The sequence below is a fragment of the Lygodium microphyllum genome, chromosome 16, assembly GCF_053477565.2.
Source record: "Lygodium microphyllum isolate KBCC chromosome 16, Lygodium_microphyllum_v1.1.10, whole genome shotgun sequence".
In the NCBI taxonomy this organism is placed as follows: Eukaryota; Viridiplantae; Streptophyta; class Polypodiopsida; order Schizaeales; family Lygodiaceae; genus Lygodium; species Lygodium microphyllum.
Window position 1 is genome coordinate 91292523 of NC_141150.1, and position 16995 is coordinate 91309517.

The 16995-nt window shown below is 37.3% G+C and overlaps 1 protein-coding gene across 1 annotated transcript in view; it reads right to left on the reverse strand.

Moving 5' to 3' along the window:
* Positions 1-11267, reverse strand: part of LOC148023110 (uncharacterized) — a 28563-nt gene extending 17296 nt beyond the window's left edge. Inside the window, exon 1 of the mRNA XM_087695314.1 lies at positions 10980-11267. Within this exon, the coding sequence (XP_087551440.1) occupies positions 10980-11201 (222 nt within the window). The 5' untranslated portion in view covers positions 11202-11267. The remainder of the gene's footprint in view (positions 1-10979) is intronic.
* Between the last annotated feature and the right edge of the window lie 5728 nt (positions 11268-16995).

The following is a 16995-nucleotide window of genomic DNA, read 5'->3' on the forward strand; positions in this document are numbered from 1 at the left end:
CTCGTTTGCTTACAAGAGTGTGGTGTTGCAAATTGAGTGGAAGCATATTGAGAGGAGTCAATCGAAATTAGGGGACCATTGAGAGCCCCTAAAAGAAGTCAAGACTTCAACACTAAGCTTGTGTATGCCAACATTTTGGTTCTAAGGAAAACAATACTCTACGCTCTTATAGATATACTTTTTATCCTCTTCACATTAACTAATGGGGTGTATAGTGATTACTAGTGTTGGGTTGAGTTCTCTCCAAAATAATGAGCATAGCATCAATTAAACCATTGCAAATAGTTTGGGATTACATCATTAGATAATGATCTAGGTAGAAGATTAGTTTACTTGAAGCAAAGGGGAAAGGATTAGGGTAGATTATCATGATTATTAGTGTCTTCTATATATTTTCCCTTCAAAACTAGCATATGCTTGTATGTATTGAATGCTTCGTGGAGGAGATATCATTTATCATTTTAAACCTTCTTGACAATGTTGCCATAAAAATCTATGTTTTGCAACATAATAATAAGATTCCTACACATAAGCCCAAGAGAATAAAATTGCAAAACTTAGTTTAAAACTAGCAAAAAGTGCTCATTGAATGTATATTACTTCATTTATGCCCTTTTTATTCGTGTTTCAATCATATATATTAAGTTTAATTGCATGTTTACATTCCTTGATGAAATTTTTGTTGTATGACATCAAAGTCAAAACTTGAATCCTAGTTATCAACGTGGGTTCATCCTAAGGACTTCCAACTATGCAATTGTGTGAAGCATGTGGGTCCTAAACCCTAAGGTCCCCATCAACAAGGAACTTGAATGAACTTTCCTATGAAACATAAGTTGAATAGTATGGTGTTGGAATGAAAACTAATGACCTGATAGTTTAAAAAGTTCTATGCAACCTTTAACTTTGGACTTGGAATATGATCATTCGATTAGTAAAATGGATCAAAACAATGTTCGTTTTAAAAAGCCACATGGACACAATTGCCAAATCCATTTTAAGGCTTACAAAAAGTTTGTTTAGTGAATTTTGCTTTGTTTGTGTTTTTTTAATGCATGCTTGATCCGCAAGCATATATACAATTTGATCAATGCTATGTTGTGGAATCTTAAATGTGTAACATATCAAGAAAATGTTTAAAAAGCCTATAATCGTTGAACTCAAAGTTTATCCAAAATAAGTAACCAAATAGGAGTGGTATTTGCACTTAAGGAGTGGCTCAAGGATAGAATCCCCTAATCAACTTAGGATCATAATTTTTTATCTCTCCAACCCTTTCTTCAAAGAGGAGAGTCAAAAACTTGATTGACTAAATAGAAAAGTTCATCAATAAGATGGATCTCTCCTTGAAAAGCTTAACAAAGAGTGACTTTTTGCAAGAACAAGGGATACCATAAGGATTCCACATAAAGCCAATGCAAATGACTAAACTAGGTGCTCCAACCTTAAGTTGATGGAATACCTAAGGATGCTAAAACACAAAGCTTTGAAGCCTTAGCTAAGGTGGTAGCTATTGAAAGGGAGTCATGCAAAGGGGGAAAGTAAGATGAAAAGCATAAGAAGATTGATGACTAAGAATAAGTACTTAGCACTTCCCAAGATTTCATAAGAAACCTCATCCAAAGGCAAATAGTTGATACCAACTCAATGACAACTAGAATGGTGAAAAGCCTACTTAGTACACCACTTGAAGGAGGAAGCAAAGATCCCATTAGTAGCCAAGTGTTGAAAAGCAAGGGTAGTTAGCATGTATTAGCAGTAGGATCCATGATCAAATCTATCTCAAATCTTAGTCCCTAATACCTACCACGATTGCAAGGTAAGGTAGTCTTATGTAGTAGATGATATAACCAACAAGAGCCCTAGTCTAATAAGATTGAATGGATGAGGTAAGTGTCATAAGAAATATCCACCAATTTTAGAAAAGAGTATTCAAAACCTAGGTTTTCCCCTATGTGCATCTTTAGTATGCCCTAGATTTGCTTTAACTTGCCTATTTAGAAAAACATCACTATTGGAGATTAAGTCATGTGGTTTGATTATTCCGTTTTTATTTATTGTTATGCCTTTGTATCACATTGATCATAATTAGCATACACTTAATTTTCATGGTATTAAATCCAAGTGCTCTTGGTAGCCTTCTCTAAACCCTTCTAAATCTTGAAACCAAACTCTACTTTATCCACCATAACCAAAGAACAAGATACATTCATCTTAAGCTATAATCTTCTCTAAGCATGATCAACCCTTAGAATTTATGCTCATTATAAAGCCTACAATCTAAATATCCAATGACTACCAAAATCCTACCTTTGCCCATCAATTTGACCTTCATTTGTAGCCTCTACTCAACTCAATAGAAACTATCAATCATAATTTCTAGAGTAAAACCTCAGCTTCTCATCTCCAATAAACTTCACGGCTCATCTTTGTTAAGACTTGATAGTTGAGTTTAAATACCTAATTAAGGCACTCAAAAGACCTAAAATCATAACATCATGACAAGAATTAAGGTGGTAACACTACGATAGTAACATCAAAATTCAAAATTTTGTAGCACCAATACAATTATGATAGTGCAAATAATTAATTTGTTATCCATCAAAAGGACAAGAAAGTCAAGTGTACAAGCTATCCTTCATCCTCCATTAATAGGACATCTACAATTCAAAAAGGAAGCCATATCAATAACTAGTGAGGGGTTAGGATTTGGTTCAAATCTCATTAGGATTTGTTATTTCTTTTCTTTTACATAGAAAACTTGTACTTATGAAAGATATTTTCACGATTATTCCATCTCGAGTACTTCCTCTGATCATAGTCTAAATCTTATCATCAATGTCTAAAAGTCTCATAATTGTTAACTTATTGATAGGCCTCTTCCAATTGAAGGCTCAACAAATCAATGCTATTAGTCAATTTACAAAGGAATATTCATCTACTAAACTGTCAAATAAGGTGAATGTTACCCTCAAGCATAATATATGTTCATTATTACTCATGGTAAAGATGTTAATTTCTTTCCATAGAAATCACCTTCTAAGCCACAAGTGTATTACAATAATTCCAATAAAATAGGACATGAAGCATCTATTAGATATTGAGCCAAAGTGCTACACATGTAAGAAGCCAAGGCACACTACAATAGAGTGTTGGCACAAGAGCACAATAATAGCAATAGCAACCATAGTAGCATCAATAACAACAATAGTAACAACTACAATAGCAACAATAATGGTGAGGACAACCACGACAACAAGGGCAATGCCAATAGTGGTAACAAGGGCAACAACAATACTAACAACAACAAGAAAGCCAATCTAGTGGAAGTGTAACAAGATGACTCTTCATCAATACATTTGGATCTTGATAGATTGTTCTTTATTGACTCTTCACCAACATATTTGGATTGTGATTTCGTATTGATGATTCATTAACACATTTAGATCTTGATAGATTATTCCAAAAGGCCCTTATTTTTAGTTTAATCAAAATCACTATAAAAGTTCACTACTTATCAATATCCTAAAAACTATTGAAGCCATGGAATCTAACTTGATAATAAGGTTAGGTTAAGGAGGGTACATCTTTATCCATATAATTTTTACTCATTTGCAAGCTCCTCTTCAAGGGCTTTTTTAGGAGCAATATTAGCTAGCATGTATTAGCATTAGGATGCATGGTCAAATTTATCCCAAACTTTAATCACTAGAACAATTGCAAGATAAGAACCTTTTAGATAATGATTGAGGTAATCAATGAGTCCTAGTATGATGGAGAGACTCAAGGTGTATGGAAGTGGAGTGATCCAAGAAAGTATCCCACTTCTACAAAATGTTGAAAATCAGAGTGAGAACCGAAAGATGTGTGCACAAGAGTGAGAGAGAGCTCAATTAGAAGAGGAAAATCTTGCTTAGTAAGTTGCTCATAAGTACAATTGGCACACTCTCAACACTTGAGTGTCCTTCAAGCTGTTTGTATGGCCAAACTGTGGGCTAGGGATAAGGTTTCCCTTGCCCTCAAATTCATTCACGCCTCACCTTTCCTCATGCACCCTTGTTTACACAAGGTTCCCATGCTACACTTCTAACACAACCCCTTGATGCCAAGGTGGCATTGGATTACATAGCATGTAAATGGTTCCTCCCCTCAATGAATTAGTGGGATGCCTTTATAAAATAGGCTACAAGGATGTTTGTGGAAAGATGGTACAATTGTTAGATATGATCAATGCCCCACCCTCATTAGGTGCTACCAATGATCCATGGTGCTCAAAGTTGTAAGGCCCCCATTAGGAGGAGAAGCCAAATGTGAGCCCGGACATTGGTTGAGTCCTGACTTGTATATCAGATGAGGTCTATGTGATCGGATGGCAAAAAGGTGACCATTGTGGGTCTAATCTTTGGGTTAGACGGAGTGGTTAAGCTGGTAGCAACTCGAGGCGCATTGCATCGAGTTGCGGTGTAAGGGAGTTAAAAGGGGCCCCTATTGTGGGGTCCGAAGGCCGCAGAAGCGACCCCTGGCTAGGGGGTCCCAAGGGGACCAACGGCCCCCCTGGTGGGGGTCCGGGGGCAATGCCCCCGGCCCGATGGTAAAGGAAATATTCCCTGGCCGACTAGTGGAGGCTCGTATGGTAGGTCAGTCAGCAGGCCGACCTAACGACCTTCGCGGGCTATAAAAGCTAAACCCCTTCGCAGCCATCTCTCACTCATCTTTCACCCAATCAGAGTTGTTGTTCCAACTAGCCTTAAGCTCTTCACCTATCTTCTGTCTAGATCGCCATCTAAGCTTCACACAGTGGAAGAGCACGGGTGGACAGAGCCATCTTTGTATCAATTGTTTGGAGTTAAAGAATTTACTGATTCTCCTCTTATCTGTTGTGTACTCTCTATCTCATTCTCAGATTCTGTTCGCTGCGCCGTATAATATTTTACAACAACAGGGACTAGAAAAGTCAATCATCAAGTGCTTTGGAGACATAGTTGACCTCCAATTCTTTGGGAACTTAGGGAGAGTTTGGACATTTACAAGTGATATGCCTTGTTTGTATACATTTGTTATACTTCATCTTGTTGGGATATTTTTTCCAACAGTTGCTTACAATATGTTCCTTTTTATTGCAAAAGGAACATTTAATAATCACAATATGAACTAAGAGTTGGTTTGTTAAGGTAGATGCTGAGTTGATGCTACCTTCCTTTTGGTTTCTTTTTTCCTCATCCAAATAAGACTAAATGGCACCTTCAAGTGTAGGATTTGGTACATTTATTAGGGTAGTGACAAGAGTTGAAAAGACTTTCCTTATGGATTTCAAAAGTGTTGCAATGGCATATTCTTCAACAACCAAAGCTTGGATTGGAGCTAATTGAGCCATCAAACCTCTCGCGTGGAAAATAAACTTCCCCAAGTCTTCTTCTTGCTTATATTCCAAGCTGAGGAACCCCATTTTTTTGAAAGATTTTGAAATTCTTCACTCTTGCACCATACAATTTCTCAAGCTCATCCGATTTCTCTTTTGTAGTTGCACGTTGGTAAATATGGTGAATTAAAGATTCATCTAGGTGCAACATTATTATGACTTGGGCTCTTTCATCATCTTCAATATCCATAGGATTGGATGGATCAATGGATTTTATCCCTTTGATGAATGGCCAATAATTCTCTCCATCACTTTATATTTTACTAACACTTGCCATGGATGGAAGTCTCTCCCATCAAACTTGTGGATTTGAGGCTTCACATCAACATAGGCCATTCAGGAAGGTTTTACCGATCGCACAATGGCAATGACTGTGTCTATTCCTTTACAAGTTTGGAACTATAAGCAAAAGCAATCAAGTTGAAAACAACTATTGTGAACCCAAATAGATAGATTAGATGAAGAGAAAAAAATAATCTGTGTATTTATACCTAGCACATAGCCTTACAATTATCAACAGTGAGAGTTAAGATTTTAAGATGACCCACTTAACCTCCTAAAGACATAAAATACCTTCCACAATTGAGTTAAACCAAGATTATGACTCAAAAGTGGAGCATTAGTGCCTACAAGCACTAATCTCAAGTTCATGCCTTACTTGAGATGTGATATGACAATCTTTTGATGGACCTACTAATGCCCATTAAGTGTATCCAACCTAAGGAGGAAGCTTCCAAGTCTGCAACAAACTCCAAAGAAAATTAATCAATGATTAGAATCATTGCTAATGACTTCCGAGGTGATTAAAGTTGAAGTGAAAAAGCCTGAAGCTTTCTAACTATGGCTATTAACCAAACCCACAAGGTTTGACTATTTGTGGCCAGTAAAGGGGACTGTTCCAAAACCTTTTGAGGTGGAGATAGCCCACTTGGGGGGCTACAAATGCCCTATGGCGGCTCCTAACATTGCACCTTCTTTAGGTTGCACCATTTCTTTAAACTCCATGCTACCCAAAACTACACCTATTCCTATGTTTTTAGTCATGTTGCCTTCTGTTGTGGGCAATGTCAACCTCTATCATGCCATGCTATTGTGCCCTAAGTAGAAGAAAATATCTCCAAAAGAAATTAGTTAGAAATATTGCCTTTTTTTCTCTCCCCAAGTCCTCCACTAACCGATGGTGAAGATTGGCTATGGTGGAGAAGAAGGTGAAGTAAGAAGAATGAGGTCTTCTTATGTACTTAGGTCAGGATGGGGTTGGAGGGAGCTTGTTGGATCAGAGATGGCTCTCATACCATGTTGAAAATTCGAGCGAGCCAAAAAATGTGTGCATAAGAGGGAGAGAGAGCTACAAGAAGAAAATCTTACTTAGTAAGTTGCTCACAAGTACAACCGATACACTCTCTCAACACTTGAGAGTGACCTCTAAGCTATTTATATAGCCTCACTCTAGGCTAGGGTTAAGGTTTCCCCTACCCTCCAGTTCATTCACACCTCACCTTCCCTCATGTACCCTTGCTTACACAAGATTCCCATGCTACACTTTTAATACAAAATTGTATCCACAGCCTAAGGTTACTTTTTGATGCAACATTAGCATGGCCTATCATAGATGTAAATTTCCTATTTAAAGAGGAGCATAATCTAAAATACCTTGAGGGCATGGATTCAAGCATCAACGCCTTGTGAAAGTATCCATCCTTATTTATGTTTACTAGGCTTTACTTGAAAGATTGTACTTCAACCAATCAATGACTTGCACTTGCAAATGAAAATTTAAAACCTACTAAAATCTTCAAAATGCATCCTCAAGATATTCTCAACCACCATAATACTCAAGGGTAGTATTCTTAGAAGGCACACTAAGCATCCACTTTTTTCATCAATATGTCATTTCTAAGTTGTATGTATAGTCTTTGAATATTCTATTGCCTTGTATCTTATCCTATATGTGTGGTATTTGAATCTTTTAAGTTTCTCATCAATACCTTGTCCTAAGGTACATAGTCTTCAAATATTCTATTGCCTAAAATTTGAGCACAAAGTCTAACCAAATTTACCCCCTCAAGGAATTTCCCAAAAACAAACTTGAGAGCTTAGAAGCAATTGCCCAAATTTTCCAAATCTGCCCATAACTTGAGCAGATTAGAGTGTGTTATAAGTAGGCATTATGTTTCACATTGAGGTGGACTTATTTATCCTAAGTGCTTGAAAGAGTTGAGCTAAAGCTTGCCAAGTCTTTACAAAACCACCCCTCAACCTTCAAGGCCTCTTAAGATAGATCTATGGCACACTTGAACTTTCCAACTAGCATCATTCTCCTCTCAAGGAATTCCTCCAAATTATACCTTTTGGGCAACTCTTAACTTGCCTTTGGAGCTTTCATAATTACTCTTAGATAAAGAGGCTTACATAGAGATTATAGTTAACATTGCCTATAATAGTGAACCCTTTCCTAAATCATTGGTGCTTCCAAAAAAAACATCAAAATACCCCTCGATGTATTCTAAGAGATAGTACCATGAGGGCAACAAGGAATATATTTTGAGACTTCAAATCAACACATAAGTGTCATCACACTCCCTTATAGTGCTCATTATTTAGTGATTGTACTTCATCATTATATCGCACCTTGTGTTGGATGCTTGCCTAATCCCTTTCAATTGCATCCCTCAAAGTTATCCCCGTCATAATACATTGAGGGCATATTTCTTTTAAATTGGATCCATGACCCCACCATGAACCTCACATATAATGTATTGCATTGTCTTAGACCTTGAGCCTTCCTCAATCCTAACTTTACACACTTACTAGCCTCCAAAACTTGACCAAAATACCCCCATTTTTCCCTCGAGTAATCTCCCAAGAATACCTTAAGCGCAATGTTTCACTTGCAACATTAGTACTTACCACAATGACATTTGGATCAAAAGGTCTTGCAAAGAGTTTTTAACCAACATTGACTTTAATATTAATCTCTCCTCTAAATCTTTGGCCTTTGAAATGTGAAAACACCAACTTAAATCAACCCCTCAAGGTTGCCCTATAATAATACCTTGAGTATATATCTTAGCATCCCATTTCGAGTAAAATCTACCATAACTGCATTACCTTTATTTTGATTTGGATACTTGCATTACCTTTATCTTGGGATCCCTATTCACTACTTAGATACTTGCAAGCTTGCGTAAACCCAAACTTTGGAAAAATGTAGTGAGAAAGCACCCTCAAGGAATTATTAATACATTGTAGGAAATCTTAGGCTTGCATATGGACACAGTTGCTTGATCACAACATAGACAACTTAATCCACATGATTCAAATTGTGTAAAGCATTATCCAAAACATTATGCATGTTTTGAAGTAGGGATGATTTTAAGAAACTAGATCATTTTTATGGTATAGAATGTGGCAAAAGTTTTAATTTAGAGTATAGAATGTGAGGCAACTTATATTATGAACAAAAAATTTATAATCAACTAAGTGAATCCTATTAAGGAACATATAAAGATACAAAACCTTAAAAATGTGCTTTATAATCACAAGATTCACTCATTATTACCAAAGCAATGAAAGTGTACTATGATATATCAACTAGCTATGTTAATGAAAAGAAAAATGAGTAAAGAAAACTACATTGAAAAATATAAATTATATTGTTTCAACTCAACCCATTGGATTGCAATATTAGCTTACATTATATATTAAATGTGTGTCATTTTAATTATGTTTACTCAAAAGAAAGAGCTCCAATGCCTCCAGCTTGCCATCCATCAATATTAGCTACTTAATCTATTTAATTTTTTGTTAAATTTTCAAAAAAATATGACTAGCGTGCCAATGTATATGATTATACTGAATCATGATACCCATTAGTGCCAACAACCCTTAAAGACTTGGGACATCAATACCATGTGTAATGTAAGCATGAGGTACCCATATTGAGACTTTATCTATTACAATGCCATTCCATGTGTGGGCCTTATACACAAAGATTAGTGCAATTACTTGGAATCGTTAGATTATAAATGTTTCAAGAAATTTTGACTAACTTGGAGACTATGTATGATTGCACTAAATCATGGTACCCCATATTGCAAATGTTTGGACTAAGGAGGCATAGATACTATGCTTAGTGTAAGCATAATTTATCTAAAATGAATCATTATATCTCTTTATGCAAGGCCTCATTTGGAAAACAAACACTAAGCTTTTCTTGTAAGTAAATTCTAGGTAGGTGCATCCACTAGATTAGGAGCCTTAGAAGATTAGGTAAGTAAATTCTAGGTAGGTGCATCCATTAGATTAGGAGCCTTACAAAATCTAACAACTAGCTTGATCAACATGTATGAGACAATTTTACATTGTTGGCAGTTGGGCACCTTCTTTCAATCTCAAATATCTCAATCTATTATGCCTACCTACTTGGTAGCATGAGACAACAAAGAAGAGTATTGAAGCTTGGGGATAACAATTCTTGGTCTATATAATTTAAATACACTGTGAAAGATCTATGACATCATTCCTCATGCTTTGTCTTGATAAATTGATTGATAGGCTAAAAGTTTCATCAAAATGTATCCACTTGAAACATAACCATTCCGACAATATGCTACTTGTAGGAAGTCACATCTCTTTCTCACTCTATATATCATAATGGCATCAATCAACCAAGACCTACCCATTACTTAAACTAATTATATTTTCCATGAAATGAACAATACTAGGCTGCATTATTTCTCTAGCTACATTAAATCCTTTCATTCCATCCTCCAAGGACCCCATTTCGACCAACAAGCTATTCAATCTACACTCACAAACACTAATGCTAGGTTGAGTTTTCCAAAACCCTCATTGACATTTTGACTAGGTGTAGTAGAGGTTCCCCCAAAACTACATCTAAAGTCCAATTCATGGCAACCCAATGCACTTCTTTCTAGTTCTCCTTAAAATTTTGCATTTGGAACACTATAAAAAAACAATTTCATTATGACCCCGACTAATGTGACATACTCTACACATTATGGTAAACTTAAATATGTTTTGATGGGTCAAATTTAAGTGTCAAGCTATTCACTCATGCCTAGGATTGGACATAGTATTTCTTAGACAACCTTGGATGGCTTACACCAATGCATGCCTCAAATTAAGCAATGGCCACTTCCAAATAAGTGGCATTAAATGCAAGCCTATGAGATGATTATGGTGTTTTAGGGCAATGATCTCGCATCTGAATCACTTTTGATCAACACTAAGTGCGCAATCAAAGTGGTCTGAGGAGTTGATATAAGACTAAAGTGATAGGAAGAATTTGAGACTCCAATTGGTTCTAGGAGTCAATGGAAGGAAGAAGATGGGTAATGTGGACGACAAATTGTATTTTCAAAAAGATCATGATGGGATTGACTAGAGCACAATGTTGAGCCACCATAGTCTGAAGGAAGGAGGAGAGCAGAATTATGTGGATGAAAGGCACTGGTGAAGGATCAAAGAATGAAAAGGGAACATGATTATCTAAAGCAAAACATTTGGGTAACTGATGAAAGAGGAAAGAGAGAACCTGCTGACGGTAGCAGCAGCATCTCCCGGAGCTCCTATCCGTCGTCGAGAAGTCGATAGAACCCTCCATGTCGCCTCTGATGGGAACCGCTTCGGGATGTTTAGCCGGGGGCGGGGGATCCGCGGCCTTCTTGAGTGCAGTTCGTCTGAGAGGGCTCAGCCAATTCACCTCTAGCCAGCTCTGCAGGGCAAGCTTCGGCATCAGAAAGAAGCCACCTCCCATCACTGGCAGCTCTGAGTATGATGACGATGAACACAAAGGAGAGGAGGAGGAAAGTCTGCCAGCAGCAGCAGCAGCAGCGGCGCAAGAAGCAGAAGCAGAAGAAGAAGAAGAAGAAGAAGAAGAATCCTAACTACAACCAGAACCCCACATCCTTTGCATCCACTCTGCTTTTGGCGCCCAAACTGCCTAGTTCAAATCTTTGGCCATTACAAGGGCTCTCACATGACACCTTGTAAGGGAGGATCGTGCGGAGTGTTGGCTGATGGGTGCCTCAAAACAAATTATAACTATCATCCTTAGTTTTTTGAGTGATTGGAGCTTACCTTCCCACGGTGTTTTGCATCATTCACTTCACCTCCTAATCCAAGTCCACCTCTCCCTTAACATGGTCTATGTCCCTTTTCAAATATTTTTTTTAAAAAGGTCTAGAATAGAGGATGACTTGTAATAGGCAATGGAAGAGTTGAAACCATCAGGAAAGTTCACTTGGATAAGGAACACAAAATCCAGATGTGTTACATAACCCACATTGTGAATGCAATAAAACTCCCCTTTTCAATCCTTGTTCCTTCTCGAAACACACCCTAGGAAAATCCTATAACCCCCAATGGGGCAGCCCAATTGGTTGGGTATACTATGTGCATGCATGAAGGTCTCTAGACCAATACCCAACTGGGTGGCACAAGAAGCTCAAACCCTCTACGGATTTTAATGGCATCTTGTAGTCCAAGAGTGCACAATCCAAGTGGTCACTAATGTGATTCAAGCGATTCAAGCATGTTTCATGGTATGCTTGATTGCAACAATGGAATGAATCGGTACTCCAAATGGCCTTAGATGTGAACGAGGGGAAATTTTTCTTGTCCATTATTTGAGGTGTAAGCTTAACCTATGTAATTTCTTGACTTCTAACAAGCCCTATAGATTGCAAAATGTATTCACACAATAAGCCCAATTCTAGTTTCTTCAAATTTGGTGCACCCGCTCCTTGTTCTTATTTGTTTGTTCAAGCATATGATGCTCCAACAATCAAGAGCTAGCTTCTCATATTATATTCATCTACAAATTATTTTCTTTCTCAACTTTCAATGCCAACATAAATAAATTTTGTAAGTATTTTTCTTTTTGGCTCACTTCCTCCTCCAAAATGTTAAAACTCTCACTCTTCATTACTTGGACTAGGTTGTAGCTCTTCGTTGGCCACCCAAATTCATCAATAAAAACTAGAGACAGTGATGCCTCACAAAATCAATAAAAAACTACACCATTATCTTCTATAATGGCTATGAAAAAATAGGACTCCATCACTCTTTAGTAACCAATGAAGAATCTATCCAAGTCTCTATTACTAATGATAATTTAGAGAATGGGAAGTTATGTTTCTAGTTCAATTTGTTAATGTTTCTAATTTTCTTAAGGATGGAATGTATGGGAATCTATTGATAAATTTCAACTCAAATTATTTTGACCATATTCCCAAGACACTATTCAAGAGAATGAACGTTCTCTTGGTAAGGATGAAGACTATAGGAGCACCAAATCACTTTACAATGGTAGGATTTCTATCTAGCGTAAATTGCATAATTGATTTATTATTCACTAGCAAACCAATAGAAAATCTATCCAATTTATTAGTGTTTCTAATTTTCTTAAGGATTGAATGTATGGGAATCTATTGGCAAATTTCTTAAGGATTGAATATACGGGAATTTATTGGAAAATTTCAACTCAAATTATTTTGACCATATTTCCAAGATACTGCTAAAGAGAATAATATCTTCTCTTGCTAAGGATAAAGCAGACAGGAGCACCAAGTCACTTTACAATGGTGGGATTTCTATCAAACTCCATAATTGATTTATTGAGATGTGGTTACTAAGTCCTGGCATATGGTTACCTTAAATGGAAAACTCATGTGCTTAATGAAGTTGATACTAGATAATTGCCCTTGATCTATCTATATAGGATTTAAATGTAGTTCTGATCTAAGCTACATGACCTTTGAGTGTAGTTTTAATGTTAGTTACATAAACTATCCTTTGAATATCTTGATTTACACATGTGTCATGTTTACTCAAAGCGAGTCATCTTTCTTATCAGTCCAATTCATATTTTCATTGTTAGATTGAAGCTCCGAGGAATAAGAATAAGAATAATTATTTTAGACAAATATTATAGTGGTAGATAAAACTCATGATGAGGTCAATACATGTTTCTCTATGAAGCTTATGTATAAGAAGATCGAGACTAAAATTTGCACAAAAGTTGTACTAGACTTCTTTAGGGTTTATCTGTCATAAGCAAACTTGTAGTTCGTAAAACTAGGTTTAAAAAGATTGCATCACTTGATTTACAATTTGTGGTATTAAAAAATATATTTAACCAAAAGCAAACTCTTATAACCATAGAATATTGTAGTGTTATTTCATTCAATTGGGAAATATTGATGAGAGTCCTACATTCTTGAAATCCCACCAATTGCAAAGTTTAAACCATACTTTATTGTAAATCCTTAGTGGAAAAACCTTTAAAACACAATCAAAGATGAGAGGATCTCAACTACAACCACTAGCAAAATTAACACAATTGATAAGCAAGTAGCAAACATAAAGACCACGTAAAAACTTTACTAAGATCTCTCTCTCTCTCTCTCTCTCTCTCTCTCTCTCTCTCTCTCTCTCTCTCTCTCTCTCTCTCTCTCTCTCTCTCTCTCTCAATCTCAAAAGTATACTCCATAAATGATATATCTAGCATGCTTCCATCAATTCTGAGATATAACCCTTATAGTAGAAAATAAGTGTAAATTTATTACAACTAATTTTGAGGAGGATCTCCAAGATCAAAGGAGTATTACGAGAAACCTTATATACTAAACTATTCAAGGGAAATCAATTAATAAAATCCAAAATGGTTTATGATATAGATGTCATAGTATTTGACCAGAGGATAAAGAAGGAAAAGTTGTTAAATGGTCACCTGATAAAATGGGATACTCAAGGATTATTAGAATCATTATGAAAACAAACTAGCATTGAGTTTTTTTATGTATAATGTAGAGTAGTTGGAGTTATAGTAGGCCATGAGAGCCATAATGAATGTCAAAAGGCAAGTTGCCATATCATAGCTTTCTCATCCCATCATATAATCCACTTACTCTTCTAGTCTAGACTTCGACTCCTAGAGCCTTTTCTCATTAGCTAAAGAATATAGAAATTACACAGCACATCGGACAAAATCTAAGGAGTAGAGACACAGAACAAATATGAGAAGAATAGAAACTATTTTTAGTTTAAATGAACTAATACAAAGATGGATTTGTCCGCCCGTGTGCTTCCACTGTGAAGCTTAAATGGCGATCTAGACAAATGATAAGAGAAGAGCTTAAGGGTAGGTGAAAGAACTCTGACTAGGTGAAAGATAGATTGATGATCACTTTGAAGGAGTCTTCCTTTTATAGATTGATGATCACTTTGAAGGAGTCTTCCTTTTATAGCCCAAGAAGGTAGTCTAGTCATCTTGTCCGATCATATTATGAACCCTCCCTAGTTAGCCATGAAATAATTCAAAAAGCAATTTATTGTCAAAGGCTGGGGGTGTTGCCTCCAGACCCCTATCGGGTAAGACCGCCCAAGCATGGGTCACTTTCGTGGCCTGCGGATCCCAAAACAAGGGTCCTTGATGACTCCCACACTTCGCAACATGATGCATTATGCCTCGAGTTACTACTAGCATAACTACTTTATGACTTTTTTGCCATCCACTCACATGGACCTCATCTGACATACAAGTTAGGACCCAACCAATATCCATTCTCACACATGGCTTCTCCTCATAATGGGGGCCTTACAACTTAGAGCACCATGGATCATCAGTGGCACCTTATGAGGGTGAGGCATTAAGCATATCTAACACCCCCCCTAATGTCCACTCATAAGTGAGCTACATCGTGTAATGTCAAGTCTCTGAGGATGAACTCGAAGCAGATCCTTCATAAGAGCTTTAGCAAAGATATTTGATCCATCCTCGTCCATTGGACAATAGAGTAACTCTACTATACCATCCTTGATCAAGTCACACACATAGTGATATTAGATCTCATTGGGTTTGGTGTGTGTATGAAAAACTTGATTTTTTGAAGGGAGAAGCCTAAGTGTAAGCATGAGCGAGCGGAAGCAAGAGAGGTGTGAGCTATGGCGGATGAAGCAAGAGAGCAAGAGAGAGGGACTCAAGATGTGGGAACTCCAACGATCACAATGTGTGACTGGCCTTCTCTTTATTTAAATATCACTGAAAGAGTAAAGAATGAAGTGATAGTGATGGGCACCTATCACCTACAGTGTGCAGATGTAGGTATTGTCAGTGTAGTAATACACAAGCAGCTAGGCACATGCACCTTCATCCCCAACAACCTTCCACTTAAAGGTGAATATGCATCAAGTGAAGAGGGAGGAATAAAAAAATGGCAAAGTACAATGTATACATAGAGTACAACAAGACGAGGAATAGAGATCATCTCATCCAACACCCATCAACTTCCTAAGGAAGGCAAAACGCTCTCTTGAGAGACATTTCATGAGTAGATCTATAGGATTTTGGTTAGTTGAGATCTTGACAAGGTCAACAAACTTGTCCTCAATGACCTCTCTAATAAAGTAGAACCGCACCTCAATGTGCTTCATCTTTGCATGGAAGACCTGTTTCTCGGCTACCTGGATATAACTCATAGAATTTGAATGCAATGTAGGGACCACATAAGTCATACTAAGGTCTGGCACTAGATAGCCTAACTAGAAAGACTCCTTGTAGGCCTCAGTGGCTACAACATACTCGGCCTCTATATAATAGAGAGGGCTATGCATTTTTGCACCCTAGACATCTAAGAAACATCATCCCTAGCAAAGGTAAACACATAGCCAGAGGTGGATTTCCTACTATGTGCACGTCCTGCTGCTTAATCAAGGCAGTGTACCCCATGACTCTTGTATCTTGGCCACCATGATACATGCACATATATGATGCACCCTTCAAGTGCCTCATGATACCCTTGACGGTATCCCAAGGCCACCTGCCAGCAGGTATAGCCATATATGTGCCACAACTCCCACTACAAAAGCTATGTCAAAATGAGTGGCTATCACGGCATATATCAAACTACCCACCACTACCAATGCATAAGGAATCTTGGCCATCTTGGCCTTCTGCGCATCAGACTGCAAACAATTGACCTGGCTCACCTTCACATAAGAAGGCAAAGGACAGCCAATGGACTTAACATCATGTATATGAAACTGCTCAAGGACCTTCTAGATATACTCCTTTTGTGATAAGTAAAGGAGCCCCTGAGAGTAACCACGCATAATGCGCATCCCAAGAATATATGAGGCATGTCCCATATCTTTCATCTCAAAGCTCTCCTTGAGCTAACTTTTCAGAGCATCTAGCTCATTAAGAGCTGTCCCACCAATCAACATATTATCCACATAGAGTGCCAAAATCAAAAGACTGCCATCATGAACCTTCTTCATGTATAAACATGAATCCATATCAATGTGTGTATAGCCTTGTGAATGCATAGAAACATCAAACTTGTGGTACCCCCTAGGTTCTTACCCAAGGCCATAAAGGCTCTTTCTCAATCTACACACTAGGTGTTCCCTAGCTTTTTCCTCAAATCCCTTAGGTTGCTGCATATAAATCTCCTCGTGCAAGTCCCCACGTAAAAAATCCATCTTAACATCCTTTCAATAAAGGTCTAGATCTAACTAAGCAATCAATGTTAGTACCATGTGTAGGA